The sequence below is a fragment of the Symphalangus syndactylus genome, chromosome 8, assembly GCF_028878055.3.
Source record: "Symphalangus syndactylus isolate Jambi chromosome 8, NHGRI_mSymSyn1-v2.1_pri, whole genome shotgun sequence".
Lineage (NCBI taxonomy): Eukaryota > Metazoa > Chordata > Mammalia > Primates > Hylobatidae > Symphalangus > Symphalangus syndactylus.
Genome location: NC_072430.2, coordinates 76,500,850 through 76,521,257, shown reverse-complemented (window position 1 = coordinate 76,521,257; position 20,408 = coordinate 76,500,850). Strand labels below are relative to the sequence as shown.

Below are 20,408 nucleotides of genomic sequence, written 5' to 3'. Positions count from 1 at the left end.
TGCACCACCACGCCTGGCTAATTTTGTATTTTTAGTAGAGACAGGGTTTCTCCATGTTGGTCAGGCTGGTCTCGAACTCCCGACCTCAGATGATCCGCCCGCCTCAACCTCCCAAAGTGCGGGGATTACAGGCGTGAGCTACCGTGCCCGGCCCAAGAAGTCTTAATTATGCAGTAACAAAACCAATTTTCTAACATAACCCATCTGAATTTACACTTCCAAATGAGTGCTTTCCTATTCAAAGTCATCATCCGAGTACTATTAACTTATTCCAATGATGTTTCCACGGCTTAAAACATTTTTGGAATTCCTAGTTAGTAATGAGCTTCAAAACACGACTGTTAAACCAAAATACAAACAAGGAAACTCTTCGAAAACAACAAACAACTCATCATTCTAGTCACTCCTTTATTAATTTATTTTCTTTCTGCTTCAAAGAAACACAAATCTGTATTATTCTGCTTGACTACTTATTTTCCACAGCTCTGAATGACTGTTTTCAGAAGGCTCTATCTATAACATAATGTTTACTTTTAAAGTAAGACTGCTTGGATTCTACCATTTGCTAACTATGTAACCTTAAGCTACTTACCCTCTTTGTGCACAAACAGCATTATTTCAATGAATTGTTTTAAAGATTAAAAAACATCATTCATGTAAAGTCAGCTCAATACCTAAGCAAGGAGTAAACTCTTGCTGAAGTTATTTTCAGATTAAAATCATGTTTAAAAAAATGAAGTGTTACTGTTCACTTTAAAGACAGTCCAAAAAACATGTGTAACTAACTGAGGACAAGAGATGGTCATTACATTCTCAGTACCCTTCACTGCAATAAACAGGTAGCTGCATAAGCCAAATACTTTGGTTTACCAATTCTGGAATATGGGTTATTAAATTTGTCATATTACTTACATCATCTTACAGGCCATACAGCATAAACTAGAGACCTGCAACCATGTTCTTATAGGCCTTCTGTGTTTTAAAAAATGTTTTAATTAGTTGCCAATCTTTCAAAAGTGAGAGATTTTACATTACAAATCTAGACTTGTAGCTTTCCTTTAAAATCAGAAAACAATTAGATGATATGGGCAGTATTTTCATATGGCAAAGATCAGCTGGGGCTGAAGGTGGTTGTCCATTAGAAGGAGCATGCACCCTCCAGGTGAACAGTCCAACTGGCACTGAGGCTACACCTACATTTCCATTGATCATCATACCTGAACTTTGTCTTTTGTTAAAGAGGAACATGAAGCATTTCTTATGCCTAGTCAAATTTACTGATTGTTGTTTGTCCTGCCTGTATGGGCTGCTATAGTCACATATATCACATGTTCTAAAGTAGTAGCAACCTAAAAGTTAATCAATTTCCCCAAAGTGAACTAATAATAGGTTTAAGAATAGGGTCAAAATAGTGAACTTACTCATAAATAGCTTTAGCATCCTCAGCACTTTTGTCCTTAAAATCAAGAAGCTCCTGAAGACTCTGGATATACCTAAAATGCAGATCAGTAGGGTAAGTTCATTCTTTTATATTCTGAAAGTTCAATATCATGAAAATTAGCTCGAAAGCTATTTTTAGCATTTTATAATTTTTAATTTAGAATACTGCTAAAAATTATGGTTGAAGTAGAATTTTTACACCCATGCACATTCAAGCAAAGTGCTGGGAACAAATGGTAAAAGGTGCACATTTTCCCCTAAAAGCATAGGTCAAATTTAAGAATTTTAAGATTTTCTATTCTAAGTTCTACATTCTAAAACGGCTTTTAATTTTTTTTTAATTTACCACTGTACATTACAGTATATATACTGATTATGCTGAGATCTGTCACCAGTAACTATGTGATCTGGGGCAAATGACTTAATTTGTCTTATTATCAGTAAAAGGATGACAGCCTCTCTTGCTCTAAGCCTGTATCTTAAATATCTGTGCTTTAAAACCTTAATTTTACATATTTATGTCCAACTAACAAGTATTTATTGAAAGCCTATAATCTACTACATAGTTCTTTGAACAAAAAACACAAAAGTAATAAAAATGTAGATTTTAAATTTATCTAACAATTCAAAGTATCAAAGCATCTGTTAAGGAATGAGCAAAATAAAGAAGGCCAAATGATTTTCTGATGGTCTTGCAGGCAAGTACAATGGCACTGCAGGGCCAGAGCTAAAAATAACTTGTTACCACTGAATTACTTTCTTCGACAGTGTACAGTGTAAGGGATCTGCTCCAGTTGGCTGTAAGCACTTTATCTGCAACTGCCCTAACTTAGCAGGCATCTAGGAGCAATGAAAGTGCTTTAAAAACCTGTAATTCCATCTGTTGATTTGGAAAGCTGTTTCTGACAAGCAATATGTCTTACTGCATTCCAAAGTTAAGGGATTCTGATACCAGCTGCTGCTTTGCTTTAACCCTTAATTTCCTCTTAATTGGCAAGAACAACTACACTCTCCATCCAAGAGACATTTGAGTACCTACAACAGGCACCGATCAGACTTCATGACTGATAAGCTTCAAAAAGCAGCATATTCTACGTCTAATGAAGAATTTTTTAAAAACAGGAAAAATCTTCCATGGAATATTATATTTTCTCCTTTATATCCCATCATAATTACTAAACAAATGCTTCCCATTTAATCCACACTTTTAACTATTCCATACTTGGACTAGATAGCATCTGATTATCATATATAATAGCAGTCATATTTTGCTGTTTTAAACTGAGATTAGATCAACTTCTCCCATACACTATAATGCCTACAAAAAGAAAACTTGAATCTCCATGAATCATAACTGAGAAATGCCCTGCAGCTAGACCTTTTCCATTTAAGACTTAACTCTGGGCAACTCATTTGTTTGAAGCGTATAGTGCTTAAAAGAACAACACTTTTAAATCAGTAACATTAACGAAGGCTATATATAGGTGGCTCCATGAGTGTATACCCTTAACATCTCTACTTATCTTTGGGAAGAGATCACACTTTTTCTACACAATTCCAAAAACTTCTAATTGTTTTAAAACAGAAAAATAAACGTTTTAACTTTTGTAATTTATAAAAAGATACCCTTCAATAAACACGGTTTATTAAAAATACGTATACCTTTTCATATATTTCATCATTCCGACTATAGCATGGTATAGCAGAGATGGACAAATGGGGGTCTGAATCCCAACTCCACTATCAATGGTACTGCCTTATGCAAAAGATTTAACCTTTATGTGCCTCAGCATCCTCATCTGTACAGAGTTAACCTGCCAGGTGCGGTGGCTCATGTCTGTAATCCCAACACTTTGGGAAGCCAAGGTGAGAGGAATGCTTGAGCCCAGGAGTTCACAACCTGCCTGGGCAAAAAAGTGAGACCCCATCTCTACAAAAAAATAAAAGAATTGGTCAGGTATGGTGGCACATGGCTGTGGTCCTAGCTGCTCGGGAGGCTAAGGCAGGAGGATCTCTTGAGCCCAGGAGGTCAAGACTGCAGTGAGCCATGATCACACTACTGCACACTAGCCTGGGTGATGGAGACCTGTCTCTAAAAAGAAAATAAATTAATTTAAAAAATAATAAACAGGCTGGGCACAATGACTCATGCCCACAATCCCTGCACTTTGAGAGGCCCAGGTGGGCAAATCCCTTGACCTCTGGAGTCTGAGGCCAGCCTAGGCAACATGGAAAAACCCCATCTCTGCTAAAAAAAAAATACAAAAATTAGCTGGGCGTGGCATGTGCTTGTGGTCCCAGCTACTCAGGAGGCTGAGGTGGGAGGATCACCTGAGCCAGGGAGGTGGAGGTTGCAGTGAGCTGAGCTGTGATCGCCACTGCACTCCAACCTGGGTGACAGAGTAAGAACCTGTCTCAAAAAAATAAGTAAAAAGGCCAGGAGCAGTGGCTCATGCCTGTAATTCCCAGCACTTTGGGAAGCCAAGGTGAGAGGATCACCTGAGGTCAGGAGTTTGAGACCAGCCTGGCCAACATGGTGAAACCTCTGTCTCTACTAAAAATACAAAAATTAGCCAGGCATGGTGGCAGGTGCCTGTAATCCCAGCTACTCTGGAGGCTAAGGCAGGAGAATCGCTTGAACCCAGGAGGCAGAGGTTGCAGTGAGCCAAGATCATGCCATTGCACTCCAGCCTGAGCAACAGAGCAAGACTCCATTTCAAAAAAAAAAAAAGTAAATAAAAATAATAACAATGAATAAAATGGAGAGAATCATACCCACTGTGCAAGGTTGTTGAAGGGATTGAAGGCAATATACGTAAATACCTAGTCATCAACAAATTGTAGACATTTTTCTTACAACATCCTTGAAGATATATTAACATAAATCCTAAATTTAGCATCTGTATTTCAGTGCAGTTCTGATTGGTTTTCTCAAAATCAAGGAGTTGTGGAGTCCACAATTCAGGGCACAAGCCCAAATACATTGTTCCCTACCCGCCCCCAGCCAATAAAAGAATACTGCTACTACCTTAAGATTCTGGTCGGGCACGGTGGCTCACGCCTGTAATCCCAGCACTTTGGGAGGCCGAGGTGGGCGGATCATGAGGTCAGGAGACCGAGATCATCCTGGCCAACATGGTGAAACCCCGTCTCTATTAAAAATACAAAAATTAGCTGGGCGTGGTGGCACGTGCCTGTAATCCCAGTCACTCGGGAGGCTGAGGCAGGAGAATTGCTTGAACCCAGGAGGCGGAGCTTGCAGTGAGGTGAGATCGTGCCACCGCACTCCACCTGGGCGACAGAGCAAGACTGTCTCAAAAAAAAAAAAAAAAAAAAAAAAAAAAGATTCCACCGAAGAGTAAAAAAAGCATTTGCTGTAACCTTGAATAAAGTCCACAACTCCATCGAATTGCAAACACAAGATGAGACTCTTACCAGCTTTGTACCAATTGAACGGATGGTGTCCTGAGAAGATTATCTGGAAGGAGACTTATTTCTTTCATTATATTTGCCAGTCTGACAGGCAGCTCTTGCCGCAGAAACATAAATGAGGTCTTTTCACAAGCATTCACTGATCCTGAAACCAAACATGATGGGTAAAGCAGTAAGTAAAAGCCGTAAGGAAACAGAAGGCAAGAGGCAGAGAGAAATAGAGAGGAAGTTATCTGGCAAGGCCAGAGGGATAGAATCACCACGATGGGGCAGGGAATAGGAGGCAAAGATATCCCTGCCTGTGGGAGGTGAGGGATGAGATAACCCAGTCTCCAGATTTATGACCTTCCAATTACTGACATTCCAATGGCTCTGTACAGAAAATACGATACTCTTGTCTCCCTAATTTGCATCCTTAAAGTGATCACCCATTTTAGAAGTTAGGTAACCTGAGCATGTCTGAGCAAGGCTTTATAAAATTAACAGCAGAACCTGGAAAAGTCTATCCTGTACACTCTGTTGCTGCTATCATTTAGAAAATCTGTTTTCTAACTCTAGGTTTAAAAAGAGTAAATGCCTGTCTAAGAAACAGAAACTTTAAGCCGGTCCGAATGCAGTGGTATTTACAACTAATTGATCACAACCGGTTACAGATTTCTCTGTTCCTTCTCCACTCCCACTGCTTTACTTGACTAGCCTCAAAAAAAAAAAATAAATTAAAAGCAGGGGGCCAGGCACAGTGGTTCATGCCTATAATCCTAGCACTTTGCGAGGCCGAGGCTTGAGGGGTTCAAGACCAGCCTGGGCAACACAATGAGACCTCATATTTATAAAAAATAAAAAATAGCTGGGCGTGGTGGTGCTTGCCTGTAGTTCTAGCCTTGGGAGGCTCAGGCAGAAATTTGAGGTTACAGTGAGCTATGATAGCACCACTGCACTCCAGCCTGGGTGACGGGGTAAAACCCTGTCTCAAAAGAAAGAGGAAAATTTTGATGTTTGCATAGGAAGACTGATTCCACATAGAACCACTAATGCTAATTACCATAAGCAGAGTAAGTGCAGTCCGGGCGTGGTGGCTCACACCTATCACCACTTTGGGAGGCCGAGGTGGGAGGACGGCTTGAGCCCAGGAGTTTTGAGACCAGCCTGGGCAACATAGTGAGACCCCATTTCTACTAAAAATATATATATATGTGTATATATACACACACACACACACACACACGGGAAAAAAAAGTGCAGAGGAAAGCTTTCAAGCAACAGAAAGCAAAATTCACCACTGCCTGTTGGCACCATCTTCAAGTAGGTCCTATTCAATTGTGTGGTTACTGGAAAGTCTCCTGACCCCTCTACACTCCCATATCAGGATCCCATATCACTCCCTAAGTAGAATCGTTGTAGAATGTCCTTTGGCAAACAGCTCCATTTAAAATTAAACTAAAAGGTCTTATTATTCCAGTAATGCATTTTAAACTTACTATTCTTGCTGCTTTAGCAGAGAAAACGTTAGCAAAAACTAGATTGTCAACAGTAGAAATTAAGATATTAAAGGAAAACAGCTTGTAAAAGTTTTATGGCATACTTATGAATACCAACAAATTCGCCCCTTCCTCAAACTAGGGTCTTTTTAAAATAAAAACAAAAACCTAAGGCTTTGAGCCAAAAATTATGCCACTACCACAGTTTTAAGACAAAGTTGCCAACCATGCAGGTATCATTCAATGCAGAAGTCACAATGCAGAAGATAACCTTTGTACTCAAAGTTTATGAATTAAGGTTTTCCCTTTTCCCCTCATTGCCTTCACATGGGAAGTGGGATGTAAAAGTTAAAATGCCTAATTATGCAATTCCTTCTGCAATTTGTTGAACAGCTTCTAGAGAAAACCAAGATAATGTGGTAAACTTCACAGCATCTTGTCCTCATGCACTCAACACGTGCTCAAAGACTTACTTGCTGATGATGAAATGTGCTGTTGGTGCAGTTTTAAGCCACTGGCAAGGAAAACATTCTAAGAAACCCTGGGCCAGTTATAATCTGCCTTTCCTCTTATCACGCCAATTCTATGCAATCATCATATGCAAAACTGGGCATTCATCATCACTGCGCGGAATCCAAACGCGATTCTCGGGGGTGCCCACGCTCGGCCTCCCACCCGGGCCCGACTCCTCGGAAGGGGCCTGGCCGAGCGCGCACCTGCACACGTGCGCCGGCAGGCGGGAGGTCATTCTGCGGCCCAGCTGGTTTGTTTTCAACAATACCGTCAAAGCCACACGCCCACCACTATTTACGCCGCTAGTCAGCGCCGGCACCTCGGAGGGAGGAAGGAAACACCTAAGGCGCTGGGGGCGGAAACGCTGAGGAGGAGGGGTGCGCCTCAGGCGAGAGCTGGCCGGCGCCGACCGGGCCTGGGGCAGCGGCCGCAGCTCCCCGCCCGGGACCGCGCACAAAGGCCCGAGGTCCGGGCCGCACTCACCGAAGTCCAGGAACTGCTTCATGGAGAGCGGGGACGGCGAGAAGCGCGCGTAGAAGTCCACCTGGCCCGGAACGCCGCGCTCGGACGCCGGGCTGGAGCCCGAGTCCGAGCTGAAGCTGCAGCTGGGGCCAGCGGCGCCCAGCCCCGGGCCCGGGCCGCCCAAAGCGGCTCCGCGAAGCAGCCGCGCCAGCCTCATGCCGAGTCCCGCTAGAGAAGCCACAACCCGGTCGCCAGGTTTCCCCGCGCCTCTGCCGAGTGGTACGTGAGGGACGTGGCGGGCAGCAGGGGCGGGGAACGGCTGTCACCGGCGCGGCCCCCACCCCCTCGCCGGAGCCCGGCCCCCTGCGCCGCTGGGCGGGACGCGGAGCGGGAAGGAGGCAGGGAGAGAAAAGGGGCGGGCGCTCGCGGGGCCCGCCCCCTCGCTGCAGTCCCGCCCGGCCTCGCGGGGAAGGAGATGCGGAGCACGCGCCAGGCCGCAGCCCGCGCCCATATCCCGCCCCAGCCGCCGAGGTGTGGGGTGCGCGTGTCGGCCGTCCCCGTACACGTCGGGTGACGGGACTGGGGACACTAAGAGGCGAGGCGGTGTGGAGCGTCCCCTTGCCGCACCCTTTTGAAACAAATCCCACCTTCCTGCTTTCTCTGCCCTCCCAGTCTCAGCCAAAAGGCTCAAAGACAGGGCGGCGTTCCGCTTGCACGCACCGCGGTGTGGTGCTGCGAGCGCGTTCCAGAAACGCTCCACTGTGACGCAAGCCACACATTTTCCAGGGTCGGAGAGCTTCAGGAGTCCCCGCTTGCCAAACAGTGGTACGTAAATACGAATGCTGAACACTGGGACGTGTGGCCCTAAATAGTATCACCGCAACGGCGGCCCCAGGAGAAGAGATGTACTGCCATGTACTGGCTGTGTGCCTTTGAGTGAGCTGTTTAACCTCTCTGAGCCTCCGTCTCTTTACCTGAAAAAGGAGCATAATATCTGTCTCAGTTGCTGTGACATGGGTAGTAGAGCTATCTGTGTTAGCACAATGCCGGGGGCATACCAGATAATAAATGGGATTTATTTTTACCATTATTGCTTTTTAAAATTATTTTCTTGTTAAGATTTTATCAGAACCACTAACCTGTGTTTTCCCTGAAGCACGTTTTACCAAAAGTTTGAGAGAAAACGGTTTTTGGCGGTTTTATAACTTTATTTGATGTATTCGAGTATCAGCAGTTCTTCTCCCACACTAACTGTTGGTTTTAGAAAGTGTAACGGGTACATAGTTTTGTGAACCCTGAAAGTTTGAGACAAGTGTCAGTTAGTGTATGAAGTTTATCTTGACAAGGTTGAGGACGCGTGCCTGTGACACAGCCTCAGGAAGTCCTGAGGACACGTGCCTAAGGTGGTGGGTGCACAGCTTGGTTTTATACAGGGAGACAGGAGACATCAGTCTATATGTAAGAAGTACATTGGTTCCTGCCAGAAAGGTGGGACAACTTGAAGCAGGGAGGAAGGCTTCCAGGTTATAAGTAGGTGAGAGACAAATGGTTGCAGTCTTTGGAGTTTCTGATAAACCTTTCCCAAGGAGGCAGTCAGATATGCATCTGTCTCAGCAGAGGGATGACTTTGAATAGAATGGGAGGCAGGTTTGCTTTGAGCAGTTCCCAGCTTGAATTTTCCCTTCAGTTCAGTGATTTTGGGGCCCATGATATTTTCCTTTCACATTTCAGTGAATCTGCATCCGCATTATGTTTTTCTGGACAACCACACGTGGATACCATATGGGACATTATTCTTTTGGCCCAGACAGCTTCGTCAAACCTGGTGTCTGTGTGCATCTGGAGTTCCCATCTCTTTCTTGGCAAATTTCCAGATATCTTTGCTGAGTGCCCGAGGGGCACACTTCTTGAAGTCCATTTCAATGGGATGTGCTTGGGAATGTTGATGGTGTCACCACCTCATTGATGGCTGAATGGCCCCCTTCTTCTTCCCACCCTTCTTCTGCGGGACCTAAGTTCGAAAGAAGAAAACAATTTCAAGTTGAATATTACACATTCTTAAAATAGTCCCTCAAACATTTCCACAGCTCTACTCCAGCCTCTCAGGTTGCCTCCTCCTTTCTAATCTCCTTCCTTCTAGATTATTCCCTGAGCTGCAAAGTCTTGTCACTTTATCATGCACAGCATTATTCAGCTCCCTTAATCCCTGTTTGCAATTTTGCTGCTTTCTGCCTGAGCATGTCAAGATGCTCAGCTGAACATTAATTTGCGTGAAAGTACAAAGGCCCAGCAGAAACCTTGAGACTATTTTAGCAAGATTTTTTTCCCTCAGGAAGGAATCAACTGTTGTATAAAGTGCTTTTTCCTTTCTCCAAAGTATATTCACCATGCTTCAACCAATATACAGAGAATGTGCATGTAAAAGCACATATTAAATGGTGTCAACTTTTGCTTCTTAGTCAAAGACTTAGGGTCCAGAAACTGTAGAGAACCTTTAAGGACTTTAGTCAAGAGCTGTATTACTTCTCTGTTGTTATGGTCTGAATGTGTCCCCTAAAATTTCTATGTTGACACTTAATTATCAGTGTGATAGTATTAAGAGGTGGGGTCTTTAGGAGGGAATTAAGTCATGAGGGCAGAGCGTTATAAAAGGGCCTGAGGGTGTAAGTCTGTTCCTACCATCTCTTCTACCATGTGAGTGAAACTGCCTTTGAAAAATTATAACAGTGAGAAAATTTTGACGGTGAAAGAGATCTGACCTAACTAATTCCATCTGCGTCTCACTTTCAAGCTGCCCTTATTTATTCCTGGGCATAGGCCAAACTAACTTTGGGAGGAATTTAGATTATATATTAACTTTGAAACAAAGATGATAACAGCTCCTCCATGAAACAAATCCCCAGCTTTCCTGGGGACCAGACCACCTTTGTTAAACTAACAGATTAGGCAGGGCATAATGGCTCATGCCTGTAATTTGGGAGGCCAAAGTGGGAGGATTGCATAAGTCTAGGAGTTCGAGACCAGCCTGGGCAACATAGACCTTGTCTCTACAAAAAATGAACAAAATTAGCTGGGCATGGTGGCACATGCCTGTAGTGCTTCATGGGGAGCATCACTTCAGCCCAGGAAGTGTAGTTTGCAGTGAGCCAAGATCCTGCCACTGCATTTCTGCCTGTGTGACAGAGCGAGACCTTGTCTCAAAAAATAAACTAACAAATTAACTAGAAGATTAGAAATTATAGCTCAGGAGTCATGCAGCCAGAGTCCACAAGATCACCAACCTCCACAATTGCTCCTATAGATAACATTGCTATTATAAAACCTAACGTTGGTGTTTGAGTTATTTTTCAAATCCTGAATTCCAATGGACCAGCTAGAACCACACAGATAAGTAAAATGACACATCTGGTCTTGTGGCCCCCACCCAGAAACTGACTTAGCATAAGATGACAGCTATGACTCCCTATAATTTTATTCCTGACCCAACCAATCAGCATTCCCCATTCTCTAGCCTGCTGTCTGCCAAACTATCTTTAAAAAATACTCTAGCCCCTGAATTTTCAGGAGGTTGATTTGAGTAGTAATAAAACTCATCTTCTGTTTAGCCAGCTCCACATGCACTAAACTCTTTGTCTTGATAAATTGGCTCTATGTAGGCAGCAGGCAAGAAAAACCTATTGGATGGTTACATGAGGACACAGCGAGAAAGCCCTTATGAGACACTGAATTCTGGCATCTTGATCTTGAACTTCCCAGCTTCTAGAACTGTAAGAAAACTAATTTCTGTCATTTATAAATTACCCAGACTGAAATATTTTGTTACAGCACCACTAACAGACTGACACACATGTAGATATAAAGTATAATCGTACTGTAAGCTTCTATAAAAAAATTTTTACATAGCAGACATGAGCCAGCCCCTGTAAATTCACTGAGAATTTGTGATCCATGTTGGACTGATGTGACTGAAAGGAATGGAAAAAGCAATAGAAAACAAACTAGACTGTGTCACCTTGTCCCCAGTACCCTCTGGCTTCATGAGGTTCAGAAGACAAAAGGAAAGAAAAGTCATGATATTTTTTCCCCCTGATTCTTTTCTTCCAGGCTATAATTTGTGTTCCTCTGAGTGTGGCCACAGCTTCCTACCTTTGTCCAGTATCCCTAGAGATAGTACTAATTTTTCTCTGTTACTGATTGGGTGCTCACCAGCCCTGGAGGTTTAATTCTGCCCACAGTCCTGTAAATAGTCTCTTTATCAATTAATCAATTTCGCTTTTAAGTGTGCTATCATTTCCTACCCTAGAACCCTTTTTGATATGCTGGAAAGATAATTTTCAAAAAAGGTAAAATAATGACTCTCACGCAGCTACAACAACGTGTCAAAAATTTTATTTAATACATTAATTAAATGAGGGAACCAGTAAAGATATTATAGCCAGTTCAAAGGAGAAGTGAAAAAACAGCAATTCAGAAAAATTTGCAAAGGCTGTAAAATTGGCTCTTTCCTTGGGAATCAGGGAGGGTTGCCCTTCTACCTGACAGAATTTATTTGCACATGTATAGGTAAGAATTATGTGCGTTGTTACCATTTATCTGCAATTTACAGAGTTGTAAAATAGCTCAAAGACAGTGAATCAGAATCAGATACGCTGAAAAGTTGTGCTCTAAACAATACATAATATTCCACTGAAGCGTAATTTTTCTCCATATACATTTGCCTTCTTTCTTTAAAGGGTACTTTGATTCAGGTAATTACTTGTGTAGTGATATGAGGGCATCCTATTCACCAGGATTTATTTAGCAAAAACATAGTTTTTATCTGGAGTAAGTGCTTTGAAATGCTGCTGGGGTGGAAGGAGAGATCTCTAGGGAAGGCTCAGAACAGCTTTACAGGAAGCTAGGAGAGGAATTCACTTTGTAGAGCGAAGGGGAAGGGGAGGAAGCAGAAGATTGCAAAGACTGTTCACAATGTGAGCGCTCCTTATAACCCAAACCTTCAGTAAAGTTTGCAAAAAAAAGAGAGATTATTGGATACTGAATCTTTTACATGTTGTGCTTTTGTGAAAATTGGAGGAAAGGATGAATTTTTTGTGACAGTTTGTGGCAATAGAGATAGACTTTGCACATAAAGAGTCTGAGTGGTGGTGGGGTGGGGGGACTATAAATGAGACTATGAGCCTCAAGAATTTACAGACATGGACAGGGAGAACGCTAGACTTTTACAAACTGAGACTGGTAATGTTAAAAGATAAATTTGGGCACATTAAAAGTTTTAAAAATTTATTTGAACTGTTGATTAAAAAAAAAAGACTCAAACTCTGTAAAATATTTCAAGAGATTTATTCCGAGCCAAATGTGAGTGACCAAGACCTGAGGCACAGTCTCAAGAGGTCCTGAAAACATGTGCCCAAGGTGGTTGGGTTATAGCTTGATTGTATACATTTTTAGGGGAACAGAAGTTGCAGCAGACATTACTCAGTACATGTAAAGCATACACTGCTTTGGTCTGAAAAGGCAGGACAACTTTAAGACATAGGGGGGTTGGGAAACTTGTGGCAGGAGGGGGCTTTCAGGTTATAGGAGAGTCAAAGATTTTCTGACTGGCAATTGGTTGAAAGAGTTAAGTTACTATCTCAAGACCTAGGATCAATTGAAAGGAGTGTCTGGGTTAAGACAAGGGGTTGTGGGGACCAAGGTTCATATTACACAGATAAAGGCCCCACGTAGCAGACTTCAGAGAGAACAGATGGTAAATGTCTCTTATCAGACCTGAAAAGGTGTCAGACCTTAAAAGGAAAAATCTGGAAAGGGAAGGGGATCCTCTACAGAATATAGATTTTCCCTGGAAGAAATAGCTTTGCAGGGCCAGTTCAAAATATGTCAAAAAAATATGTTTTGGAGTAAAACACTTCAATTTATTTCGGGACCTGCTATCTGTCATGTGATGTTACTGAGGAGTAAATTCTGATTTTTTTATCTTGCCCAAATTCCTATCTAGGAATTCTGGGGAGTCATGCCCTACAAACCATAAATTCTCATCAGATGGGTTTTATTTAACCCTATATATCAAGACTTACTTTTCACCCTGACTCTGGAATAACATTACATGACAAGGAAGAAAAGCAAAATATTTTACCCCAAAACATGTTTCTTTGCCATATCTTGAAATGGCCCCGCAAATCTGTCTTTTGTGGGGGAAAATTTGCGTCATTAAAGAATCTATATTAACATAGCTAGATCTTTTACTTCCAGGCCTTCCCAATCCTAAAAAGATTAACTTAAAGTCTAGCACCTTTTAAAGATCTGAATAGGAAAGTTTGTTATCTGTTGTCTCTGAGGGCAGCCACAATAAAACTTCAAAAGAACCTTGGTCTCCACAATCCTTTATCTTAACCTGAACATTTCCTTTCTGTGATCTCAGGTCTTTAGATAAACTCAACCAATTGTAAATCAGAAAATGTTTAAATTTACCTATAGCCTGGAAGCCCCAACTTTGAATTGTCCTACCTTTCAGGACTAAACGAATGTATTTCTTAAATGTATTTGGTTGATGTCTCATGCCTCCCTAAAACATATAAAACCAAGCTGTGCCCCAATCACCTTGGGCACATGTTCTCAGGACCTCCTGAGGGCTGTGTCACGGGACCATAGTCACTCATATTTGGCTCAGAATAAATCTCTTCAAATATTTTACAGAGTTTGGGAGTCCTCAGCCTCCCAAAGTTCTGGGATTACAGACATGAGCCACTGCGCCCAACCTTGTAAATGTTTCTTATCAGACTTTAAAAAGGTGCCAGAGTTAGTTACTTCCCTTCTGAATCAGGGAAAGTACTTGGAAAGGGAAGAGGATTCTCTATAGAATGTAGATTTTCCCCACAAGAGACAGCTTTGCAGGGCCATTTCAAAATATGTCAAGAAATATATTTTGAGATAAAATCTTTAGTTTCTTGCAGAGCCTGCTCCTTGTCATGTTGGTATCTTAGGCTACAAACAGTCTGTTTTGTCAGACTTAAAGTCTCTATGTTAATGTTAATTGCTGGTCAGCTATACCTGAATTCCAGAAGGGAGGAGAGAATAATGAGACATGTCTGACCCCACCTTCCCATCGTGGCCTGAACTAGTTTCTCAGGTTAACTTTGGAATGCTCTTGGCCAAACGGAGGGGTCCATTCAGTTGGTTGGAGGGTTTAGAATATATATATTTTTTGAGGCAGGAGTCTCACTCTGTTGCCCAGGCTGGAGTGTAGTGGCATGATCTCAGCTCACTGCAACCTCCACCTCCTGGGTTGAAGTGATTCTCCAACCTCAGCCTCCCGAGTAGCTGTGATTACAGGTATGTGCCACCACACCCGGTTAATTTTTGTAATTTTAGTAGAGGTGGGTTTTCACCCTGTTGGTCAGGCTGGTCTTGAACTACCGACTTCAAATGATTCGCCCACCTCACCTCCCAAAGTGGTGGGACTACAGGCTTGAGCCACTGCCCCAGCCGAATTTTATTTTTGGTTTACAAGGGAGAAGCTCATTGGGTAAACCAACTAAGGAGGGGCAGAATAACCAAATACTTATTTTATTTTGTTAATCCTTTCAGAGATGCAATGGTTTTCACTCGGTCTGTGTGAAGAGACCACCAAACAGGCTTTGTGTGAGCAATAAAGCTTTTAATCACCTGGGTGCAGGCGGGCTGAGTCTGAAAAGAGAGTCAGCAAAGGGAGATAGGGGTGGGGCCATTTTATAAGATTTGGGTAAGTAAAGTAAAATTATAGTCAAAGGGGGGTTGTTCTCTCATGGGCAGGAGTGGGGGTCACAAGGTACTCAGTGGGGGAGCTTTTGAGCCAGGATGAGCCAGGAGAAGGAATTTCACAAGACAGTGTCATCAGTTAAGGCAGGAACAGGCCATTTTCACTTCTTTTGTGGTGGAATGTCATCAGTTAAGGCAGGAACCGGCCATCTGGATGTGTACATCCAGGTCACAGGGGATATGATGGCTTAACTTGGGCTCAGAGGCCTGACGTTTGTGTTGACAGATTTTTGCTTTGTATTTGCCAGGCCTCTTTCACACTCAAGCACAAAAAACTCAGTTCAAACGTCTTTAAATAACTGGAGGCTATTTTGTCTGATGTTGATGCAGGATTTTTCTCGGTTACTTTGCCAGCTGGGGACCTCTGGCTGGTGATGCTCCCTCCCAGGCTTTGGTGAGGCACACTACCTGCCCCTAGGAGGTGGCCTGACCCTCAACCCACCCAGGCTGGGCCCCAGCCCCACTGTGTTATAGCTCGTACCCACATACAGCGGTCCCCGAGTTCTTGTCCTGCGTCCAAGAAGAATGTGCGTACTCTGACAATTGAAGGGTGAGGAGGGCAGAAAAGAATTGTATTGAGCAAGAGAACAGCTCTCAATGGAGGCAGGACATGGGGGTGGTTCCCCACCTGAAGTTGAGTGGTTTCTTTCCCAGTGCAGCTGAGTCCAGGGCTTTTATGGGCTCAGAATAGGAGTACGTGCTGATTGGTTTGTGAATATGCAAAAAAGATTAAAACAAAGGCATGAATTAAAGGTGGACATGACTGTAAAAAACCCATTAGGGAAGGGGTAGGTATATGTAAAGTAGGTGAAGGGTAGGGGTAAATCAGAGGAAAGCATGCCAAACTGGAAGACAGGTTCTTAATTTGGTTCATAGATTTGACTTGTAACTCGGTTCTCAAGCTTTAAATTGTCTTTGGCTTGGAGGTGGGGTTTCACCGGGTACCTGTCCCTGTCTGCCTAGGTGTTTTTCTGCCTCCTTCTGCTATCCATTCCCATCTCTGAGGAGGTACATCTAACTGCCATTAGAATAGAAATGAAGACTGATCTTAACTGCTTCCTGCAACAGGGGGTGCTGTTTTGGGAAGACGGCAGTCAGATCTCCCTCAGAGGCCTATTTAAGGGTCCCAGGTAAAAGGGAGCCATTGTCCGAAGCTGCGGTTGCATTACAGTTTGGAGTTTGATAGCCTGAAGGCAAGAAGAAACATATTAGAAGACATATATCAGGCCAGGCATGGTGGCTCATGCCTGTAATCCAAGCACTTTGGGAGCCTGAGATGGGCAGATCATAAGGTCAGGCGTTTGAGACCAACCTGGCCATCATGGTGAAACCCCATCTTGGCCAGGCGCCGTGGCTCACACCTGTAATCCCAGCACTTTGGGAGGCCGAGGCGGGCAGATCACGAGGTCAGGAGATCGAGACCATCCTGGCTGACATGGTCAAACCCCATCTCTACTAAAAATACAAAAAATCAGCCAGGTGTGGTTGTGGATGCCTGTAGTCCCAGCTACTCGGGAGGCTGAGGCAGGAGAATGGCATGAACCTGGGAGGTAGAGCTCGCAGTGAGCCAAGATCGCGCCACTGCACTCCAGCCTGGGCGACAGAGCAAGACTCCATCTCAAAAAAAAAAACAAAACCCATCTCTACTAAAAATACAAAAAATTAGCTGGGCATGGTGGCATATTCCTGTAATCCCAGCTACTTAGGAGGCTGAGGCAGGAGAATTGCTTGAACCCAGGAGGCAGAGGTTGCAGTGAGCTGAAATTGCACCATCGCACTCCAGCCTGGGTGACAGAGCAAGCAAGACTCCATCTTGGAAAAAAAAGAAAAAAGAAAAAAAGAGAACATGTATCAAAACAAAACAAAAGAGGGGGGTTAAGGGCAGCTCCAAAATCCTGAGGCTGCTGACACAGCCAGATAACTGAGGGCTATGGTTATGCCTGCTAAGATTTGGGTGCATGGGCTTAGCTTTGGTTAGCTCCTTTGGTCTTATTTTCCCAAAAACGAAACTGCTGGGTTATAGACACCCTATTTACTCCTGTCGCTTGGCAGGATTTGCAGAATGATTGCCCAGAACTTAAACATTGATCCAGATTTTTACATTACCCATCCCTTTTGTCTCTTCTGAACTGCAGCCAGAGATCACTGGTTAGTTCACAGGAATAAGCAGGCTTAGTCTAAAATGCAGACAAAAACTTAAAAACTACTAATAATGAGACTAGAATATAATGACAAGTGTATGATAAGTTTTGAAGCATAATTGCTCTCTCTCCAGTCCTCATTTTTGTTAAAACAAATCATGATAGGACTGAATTGTTTGCAAAACTGAGTTTAGTTTCATACTTGGCCTGATTATTTGCATCAAGTGCAGCAAGAATAATTATTTTCACATAGGCTTTTAAAAATTGGCTCTGATGAAACCCTGTTCTCTAAGGAATCTCAGTTGAGACTTTTTAAAGCCCAGCCCAGCCATGGGTTTGTACTCTTAAATACCTATGAATTGGGTACATTTGTCTCTTCTTGAGGGCCCAAGATGACTTGGGGTTCCTAGCCCTGTTAGAAAGTGACATTTCTAACTCACCAAACCTGTACGGAGATTGTGTAGACAAGGCATGAGGCAAGTTTTCCTAAGGGAAAACTTGCAAGTTTTATTGCCTCTGCAAGTCAAGCTTGATTCCCTAAAGGGAACCACACCCTTTTAGTAAAAGCCTTGGTAAAAGAACCAGTTTCTCCAGTTGCATCTTGTTGCAAAAGAAAATGGATTCTTATTGCACTTATGCAGAACATTATATTGCTATAAGTTAAGAATATTCACATCTAGCTTCCAAATTTTGGAGAAACCAGGCAGAGAGAAACAAATATGCTCCAAATTTTGTTCACAGGAGTATATCTTACTCAATTGTTAAAAGTTGTAAATAGCTGAAAATAAAAGTTTTCCTTGCTTTGAAAAACAAAAGGATCAGCAACGTTTTAAGCAAAAAATTAAAAAGGATTGCTTCAGTTTTCTATTAGTTCAGTCCATTCTGTTAACTCTTATTCTGCAGTTCAGCTCTTCATGAATCCTATATTGTTTTCCTCTATTCCAATGTCACAATCTCCCAAGTTATCAGAAACCTTTAAGAGCACCTGTCAAAGTCCTGTAGCTGATTATAAACCGTCTTTTGAAAAGGATCAAAACAAGACAATGTTGTCTCTGAATAACAAAATGTCCAGGGTAGTTATAGTCAAAAACAGGATTAACAAAGAAATTTGGTTATTATTGTGGTTTACAATAACTTAACATAGTAATTCTAATTATGATTGGTAGCATATACTCAGACATTAGAATTTTAGAAATCCAATACAATTTTGGAATGTATTTTAATATGATGTACTAAAATATAACCTGAAGAAGTTAAACATAATTTTTATTTTGACAATGCTGAGTAACTAAACATTTCAGATAATCCTGTTTATTTCTCTTTTGGATGCTTCAGGGGTCCTCTGTAGCAGCCAAAAGTTAGGAGTCAGGAAAGACAATTTTGAAGTCGAAGTTTGATTTTGGGAAGCCTATCAAATATGTTAAAGATTTAGAACACTTGATATTATGAAATAGAATTCCAGGTTATCATAAATCATTTATTTACCTAAAATGATGGCTCAAAAATTTTTTAATGTTATGTATCTTTATTTCTTTGATCATATAATCCATTCTTTTTTATTATTATTATACTTTAAGTTCTGGGGTACATATGCACAACGTGCAGGTTTGTTACATACATGTACATGTCCCGTGTTGGTTTGCTGCACCCATCAATTCGTCATTTGCATTAGGTATTTCTCCTAATGCTATCCCTCCCCCAGCCCTCCACCCCTCAACAGGCCTCAGTGTGTGATGTTCCCCTCCCTGTGTCCATGTCTTCTCATTGTTCAAATCCCACTTATGAGTGAGAACATGCGGTGTTTGGTTTTCTCTTCTTGTGTTACTTTGCTGAGAATGATGGTTTCCAGTTTCATCCATGTCCCTGCAAAGGAGATGAACTCATCCTTTATTATGGCTGCACAGTATTCCATGATGTATATGTGCCACATTTTCTTTACCCAGTCTATAATTGATGGGCATTTGGGTTGGTTCCAAGTCCTTGCCATTGTGAATAGTGCTGGGCCCAAGCTGAGCTGCTGTCAGTATCCAAAGGGTCCAGTCTGGTGATCTTAAGAACAACAACAGGAGACTCTGGACAGCAGAAAAGGTCCATCCCTGATGTAGGTTCTGAGGGCCTGCCATGAGCCTTTCCATCTTAGTTCAAATTTCTCCTTCCACTGTGAGAGTTACCTGAAGCTTGGCGTCTGTGATGGTCTAGGGGGCTTCTGAGGTAATCGGGCAGTGTCAGTTTTCAGCCGCTAAGCCGAGAAGATCTGGGAAGGAGTCAGAGAGCCTTGGGCCAGAGTTCCAGGGGCTCTGGGAGTGGCTGCCAGGTGAGTTGAACTGTCTGATTTTCAGTGGGGTCCCACACAAATGGGATGCAGCTTAGGAGGAATTCCGGGCTGTGGGCATTCCTTGGCCTGGTGGCCAGATTTCTGGCACTTATAGCAAGCCTCTGGGGGAGGTGGGCCTGGAGGAATGCCTGGCCACTGCGGTTTAGGCATTTGGAACTTTTTGTGTGCTGGAGATGTGGCTGGGGTTTGTCTCACAGTGGAGGCAAGGAATTGCAACTCAGAAATATGTTGCTACTTGGCTGCCTCTACTCTATTATTGTACACCTTGACGGTGAGGTTAATTAACTCCCGTTGTGGGGTTTGAGGGCCGGAATTTAATTTTTGGAGTTTTATTTAATGTCAGGAGCAGATTTGGTAATAAAATGTATATTGAGAATAAGATGGCCTTTTGACCTTTTAGGGTCTAGGGCTGTAAAGTATCTCAGGGTTGCTGCTAAACGAGCCATGAACTGGGCTGGGTTTTTATATTTGTTGGAAAAGAGCCTAAACGCTATCTGATTTGGGATAAAGAAAAAGGAGCATTAACCTTGATTGTGCCTTTAGCTCTAGCCGACTTTTTAAGAGGAAATTGCTGGGCAGGTGGGGGAGGGCTAGTCTCGGAACGAAACTGTAAGCCGGACCTGGTGTGAGGAGGGGAAGTGATAAAAAGATTATAGGGTGGAGGGGCAGAGGCTGAGGAAGAATTGGGACCTAGCTCGGCCTGGCGAGGAGGGGAGAGGTCAGATGGGTCTGTAGAAAAGGAATGTTAGAAAGACTCAGCGACGCTTGGGGTTGGGACTGGGGGGACAGGCGGGAGGGAAAGAAGGAAGA

The 20,408-nt window shown here is 42.9% G+C and overlaps 1 protein-coding gene and 1 long non-coding RNA gene across 7 annotated transcripts in view; one reads left to right on the top strand and one right to left on the bottom strand.

Moving 5' to 3' along the window:
• The window catches only part of PDK1 (pyruvate dehydrogenase kinase 1), a 143,411-nt gene extending 135,723 nt beyond the window's left edge, over nt 1–7,688 (bottom strand). For 3 of the 6 annotated variants that reach the window (XR_010122138.1, XR_010122137.1, XM_055289764.2), the window contains exons 1-3: nt 7,347–7,558; nt 4,876–5,017; nt 1,422–1,493 (exon numbers count right to left, since the gene is read on the bottom strand). Coding sequence is in view for 3 of the 6 variants with exons in the window: in XM_055289764.2 (XP_055145739.1) it covers nt 1,422–1,493; nt 4,876–5,017; nt 7,347–7,542 (410 nt within the window). In the remaining 3 variants the exon portion in view is untranslated. Of the gene's footprint in view, nt 1–912; nt 973–1,421; nt 1,494–4,875; nt 5,018–7,346 lie in introns of all 6 variants that reach the window. The other 3 variants (XM_055289762.2, XR_008659571.2, XM_055289763.2) reach the window with 3 other exon arrangements.
• Nucleotides 7,689–8,158: 470 nt separating this feature from the next.
• Nucleotides 8,159–20,408, top strand: part of LOC134731327 (uncharacterized) — a 48,557-nt gene continuing 36,307 nt past the window's right edge. The window contains exon 1 of the long non-coding RNA XR_010122166.1: nt 8,159–11,092. This is a non-coding gene — a long non-coding RNA (uncharacterized lncRNA). The remainder of the gene's footprint in view (nt 11,093–20,408) is intronic.